This window comes from Aulostomus chinensis, chromosome 9 (assembly GCF_037954235.1).
Source record: "Aulostomus chinensis isolate RoL2024-O1b breed Wild chromosome 9, RoL_Achi_v1.0, whole genome shotgun sequence".
Lineage (NCBI taxonomy): Eukaryota > Metazoa > Chordata > Actinopteri > Syngnathiformes > Aulostomidae > Aulostomus > Aulostomus chinensis.
Genome location: NC_141328.1, coordinates 11207669 through 11212878, shown reverse-complemented (window position 1 = coordinate 11212878; position 5210 = coordinate 11207669). Strand labels below are relative to the sequence as shown.

The window sequence follows — 5210 nt, the reverse complement described above, 5'->3', positions numbered from 1 at the left end:
GCATTTAAAACATGCAGAGGACACCAGAGGAAGGCTTTAATCTAGGAGCCCCAAGAGAAATAATTTCAGACCAAGCCTATTAAAAATGATACTGTGCATCTAATAATTTGGACAATACAGGCTTCCTCTGCATACTAGTGCACACTGCATGCTGTGCGATTATTGGCATCACATCAGTTGTATCTTAATGACGGCGTTTTGTTCATGCAATTACTCTGTTTTGCATAGGGTCAAGCAGAGTTTCTATTTTTTTTCTGTACTGTGTTGTTGTTATTTTATTCATGTCTTGTTGTTTTTTGTTTTGTTTTACCCTGAATTTAAATCAAGTTTCCCATCTTAATGATAATAAAGTGAACCTACCTGAGTCAAAAATGTTATTCTGCTTGTCTCTACACAAATCTCAAACAGAGAATTAAATTCAGCACAATTCATTGTAATCCTTCTACCAACTGAGGTAAAACATCCACGTGAACCTGAAGGTTAAAACATAAATGTCAGTAATTCAAAATGGTGACGTCGTCAAACAACAAACTTATCCATTCATATAAGGGTGAAGAGAGGTTGGCCTAAATATTTTTGACACACTGTGTAATGTGTCAATGTAGACACAAGGTGGCGGTCGTACACCATTAAGTTTCATACTTGAAAACATCTAACACACGAACATTAGTAGGAAATAATTCACTTGCAATAAAGACTTTTCAAGATATTACCTCAGTACCATGGCAGGTATGCCGCTGGTTTAAGGGGATTTATTAAGCAGTGCACCCATTCTTTTAAATTTCTGTGTAAAAGCCAGACCTTTAAATAGTTTCATGTGGGTTAGACCTATTTTTTTTTCTACTGAATGAATGACTGATGTAAGTTGCCGTGACCTGCAAATGTCATGGAGTGTAGACTGTCTCATTTTGGTGCTGATGCTAATTCTCCATCGGCACTCTATATGTTTGTGGGGTCTGTCCACAGCACAATGTAGTTTACAACGTTTACAACACCGAGGATATCAACAAGCCTGTAATACAGTCAAAAATGCAAATCCAACACTGAAATGGAAGTCCTGATGAGAAAGAGTGGAGCCATAAAACCTCATAAATCCAGCCCTATACCCATCGCAGCTCAGATGCCTCTCTCTGCTGAAACAAAAATGTATTGCACTGGTACCTTGAGTGTCAAGTTTACTTAGATGCACTACAGGAAGTGAACCCCATGTTGTGAAAACAGGTTTAAGTGTAGTAATATGGAGGATACAGCGGAGACGGTGCCTCACTGTGTGTCAGTCTGCATTACATTGTGACTGAAGTCGGGAGCAGACCCGCGCTCCTCTCCAGTTAATTTACACGCCCCCCTGATTGGACAGCGAGATAATCCCGTTGGGCCTCGTGCTGCTACTAACTTGTGAGCAGGGCAGAGCGCGAGTCACAGTCTGCCCAAGGCAAGGGAGGGCTAGGAGACGCGCGAGAAGAGAGCAGAGCGACAGCGTGAGGAGGACACGAGCGCTTTGCTCACACCAGCACAATTAGACAAGCGTTGTTGAACGTGGGCTATGCGCGCAACAAGGGGGAGCGCAGCGCACAGAGGAGGTGAACGCATGTAGAGGACTCAAAAGCCTGCTTCTTGAAGAGTCACAATACTGACAGAGGAGAGGAGTGAGGGGAGAGAGGAACTCCAAGAAAACAGCAACTCCCGTAGAGAACTGCGTGAGTACAGTTTTTCAAACAAAGGACAAGACAGAGGCAACAGCTGAATAATTTCTTGCTCAGAATCAGCGCTGAGGAGAAAATGAATGTGAGTGAAGAGAACCTGCTGAAGTCCATCAGCAACGACGCGCTGCTCGACCTGACGCAGCGCTACGGCCAGTCAGCATTCGGGTTTGGCGCTGGCCACGGCGCTGGAAGTCCCGGGCGCTTCCCGCTCACACCGGCCACCGACTTCCTCTCCGGGCAGACCGCAAAGTCCAACGAGAGTGGCGGGGAACACACCAGCGACGAGGAGGACGGGTTTGACTCACTGGAATCCCGAAAGAGGGGCTCTTCTTTTGGAGACGATAAGCCCGGGGGGCCCCTCGCCAAAAAGTCCAAGGAGCAGCGTTCCTTGCGGCTCAGCATCAACGCCCGCGAAAGGAGGAGGATGCATGACCTGAACGACGCACTGGACGGCCTGCGCGCTGTTATCCCCTACGCACACAGCCCCTCGGTGAGAAAACTCTCCAAAATAGCAACTCTCCTCCTGGCCAAGAACTATATCCTCATGCAGGCGCAGGCTCTGGAGGAGATGAGGCGGCTGGTGGCGTATCTGAACCAGGGACAGTCCATAACCTCTCCGATCCCCACTGCCCTGGCACCGTTTGGACAGGCTGCAGTCTACCCCTTCTCGGGCTCTGCTCTCGCCACCTGTGCTGAGAAGTGTTCCACTTATTCCGGGACACCATCGAGTCTCTTCAAACATTGTAACGACAAGCCTTGATTTCATATGAGTGTCTTTCCTGAACTCTACCCATCCTGCACCCATGTTGGTCTCTCTCCCTCTCTAGTTATTTCTAATTCATTCTGTGAAAACAAAACAACTATAGTCTAATGCATAATCTTAAAATATGGTTAAGTAGACTGATACTGCTGTGTCATTCCGATTTAACAAGCGCTGCATATAAACCAGCTGTTTAGGCCTTCTGAAGTCAACCCTGTCTTTTTCTCGCCGAAGACCACAGGCCATGGCCAAATTTCATTCTGGTAAATCTTTCAGACATTCTGCTCTTATTTGTAATCTATGCAACATTCACGCAACTCATTAGTCTGGGAAGAAATACAAGGAAATGTGACCTAATTTTTAGATTAACTTAAGCACCTCCCGTCCGTGTAATTATGCCATATGGGAAAATAATTTGTTGTTGGCTGATATATTTTCTGAAACAATGTATTGACCAGTTTGTTTTTCAAGTTATTGCACATCTCACATGATTGTATTGTACAATTGTGGAAAATCACTGATACAAGACCGGATTTACAACTTGATATAAACTAATGGCCTATACACTGAAGAAGCGTTTTGGTTGTGTCGAAACATGGATTTCATATATTGTTTATATGTCTTTATAATTAAAACATATATCTATGCTTGGACTCGGTTTGCTTCATTTCAATAATTCATTTATAGGTTTAAATTACACACACATTCCATTAGAAAATATTGAAAATGTCCAAATTTGCATACACTGCATAAGTGGAGTGCTTTAAATTATTATTTAAAAAGCAATTGTGTTTCTGTATTTCAATGTTGTTTCCAGGTGCCTGGAATCTGTATTTTAATTTAGACGTGTTTTTTTCTAATGTATTAAAATGAATGTTAAAATTAAGCAGCCCTACCCGGACAAAGCGAGAGAAATCTGCGAAACAACAAACAATCCTTTCACGCTGCTAAAACAATTTTCATTTCACACAGTGTGAGTGTTCCTCCCTGAAATGAGTTGCCAACTTTCTTTTCTTGCATGAGAAGCCTCTGATGGGAAGAGAAAGGTCTAAACGAGCTTGGTTGGGCTGGTGGGGCCGGTTTGGCACGCTGCGGATCCGTAGCGCTGAGGGGAAGAGCGCACGAGCTGCCCGGGGCACCTCGGACCTGTCTCTGGGTATTTGGGTGATTGTAGGCGTCCGTGGTGGGTTCATACAGCCTGGACAGCTATTAACACGATTTCAGCCCATGTCTTCCTGCTCGACTAAATACAGTGAGCGTTGTAGGCACAGATTTCCTTTGCAGGTTGTGGGTAAATAGAGAAGACCACCTGAAAAGTTAAGTTACACATTCATATTTCTGAGGCAAGCGTCTTATCACTGTGTTTTCTTTTTTGTCAGTACTAATCTCTATTTGTCTGACGCTTGGTGTTTTGGGTGTAATATGTCTCTTTTTGAGAATCCTAATTAAGACTTTGTCTGTGTTAGTATCACTAGGCTTGATCAAATGAATTTAAAACTTTTAACCAGGAAACAGAAGTACAGAATCACTTTCCATTGACATTGCACTGATTAGAATTTCCTAACAGGTCTAACAATATTCAATTTTAATCAATAAAGATGAATGATTCCATGATTAACATACAGCCATCTGCCATTATCACTTAAAACTTATATCATTGTATTCCTCCCTTTGTCTATAATCAGTGTGGCATTTCTGTTTGTTCTACACAAATTAACAATAGCTAGATACATTTATATACACAGTTAGAGACTTGGTTTCTTGTCTCCGCTGTGCAATTTAGATGCATGTCACAACACCATGGCATCTTGGCCTTCTGATGACAGGTCTTGTCTCAGGCCCATGAGACGTTTGGGGCAGAAGGGATGAAATGTGACAAATGCTACCCAGGATGTGAGGTCTTGGGCTCTGGGTTCCATCAGTATCCACAACGCCTAATTTCCATAAATGAGACGTGTGTTTACATGAATGAATGAATGAGTGGTCACTTTCTTCCTTATAGGCCTCTAATATTTAGTCAGTGAAATATATGTTTTAGTGTTTCCTCTTGATATATCAATGATCATCATGTATGTGGCAGTGTGTTTATATGTAGACACATCTGTACACTGTGACAGAGCTGCCTCTTTGGTGGTCTCATGTGTCTCCCCCCCCCCCCCCCCCTCTTCCAGCAATTGATGATGTCTGCATAGAAAGATCAATTCATCATTCTTCTTGTGGTGATAGTATTCTAGTTTAAGGATATGTGAGATACACTGTGCTTGTGTAAGCTACATTATTCTAGATAAAAAGTTGCTGATTGTTGAAATAATATGAAGTGGTAATACTTAAGATTATCTCGTCTTCTGTATTCTTCTTGCAGCATTGGTTCAATGTTCATTTGGTTTGAGGGTGAAATTACACCTGCACGTAGTGTTATTTGAATTTTAATGTAACTTGTAGCTCAGAAATTCCAATTCAAGAAGAAAACAAAGACTGAACTGTGCTTTTACGCAAGCATTAATATAAAATGTAAGAAAGGCAAACAAGGGCTGAAACCAAATAAGTGGATAATTTTTCCAAAACAATTCCAATTAGAACTGTATGAAACATTAATTTTTGGATGCTGCACAGCAAACCAATCAGTATGCTCTCAGCATGCTCTGTGTTAAAAATTTAAAAACAAGACAAAAAGGAGACTTTTAAAAATAGCCAATTTATAAAAGCCCTTTAAAAAAGGCCCTTCAAAAAGCCTGCAATTAACCATG

The 5210-nt window shown here is 42.1% G+C and overlaps 1 protein-coding gene across 1 annotated transcript; it reads left to right on the top strand.

Moving 5' to 3' along the window:
• Nucleotides 1-1408: 1408 nt before the first annotated feature.
• On the top strand, nucleotides 1409-3116 carry bhlhe23 (basic helix-loop-helix family, member e23). Its single transcript, XM_086212645.1, has one exon. It carries the CDS (start codon nucleotides 1780-1782, stop codon nucleotides 2461-2463), a length of 684 nt encoding a protein of 227 aa, XP_086068771.1. The 5' UTR covers nucleotides 1409-1779; the 3' UTR covers nucleotides 2464-3116.
• The last annotated feature ends 2094 nt before the right edge of the window (nucleotides 3117-5210 follow it).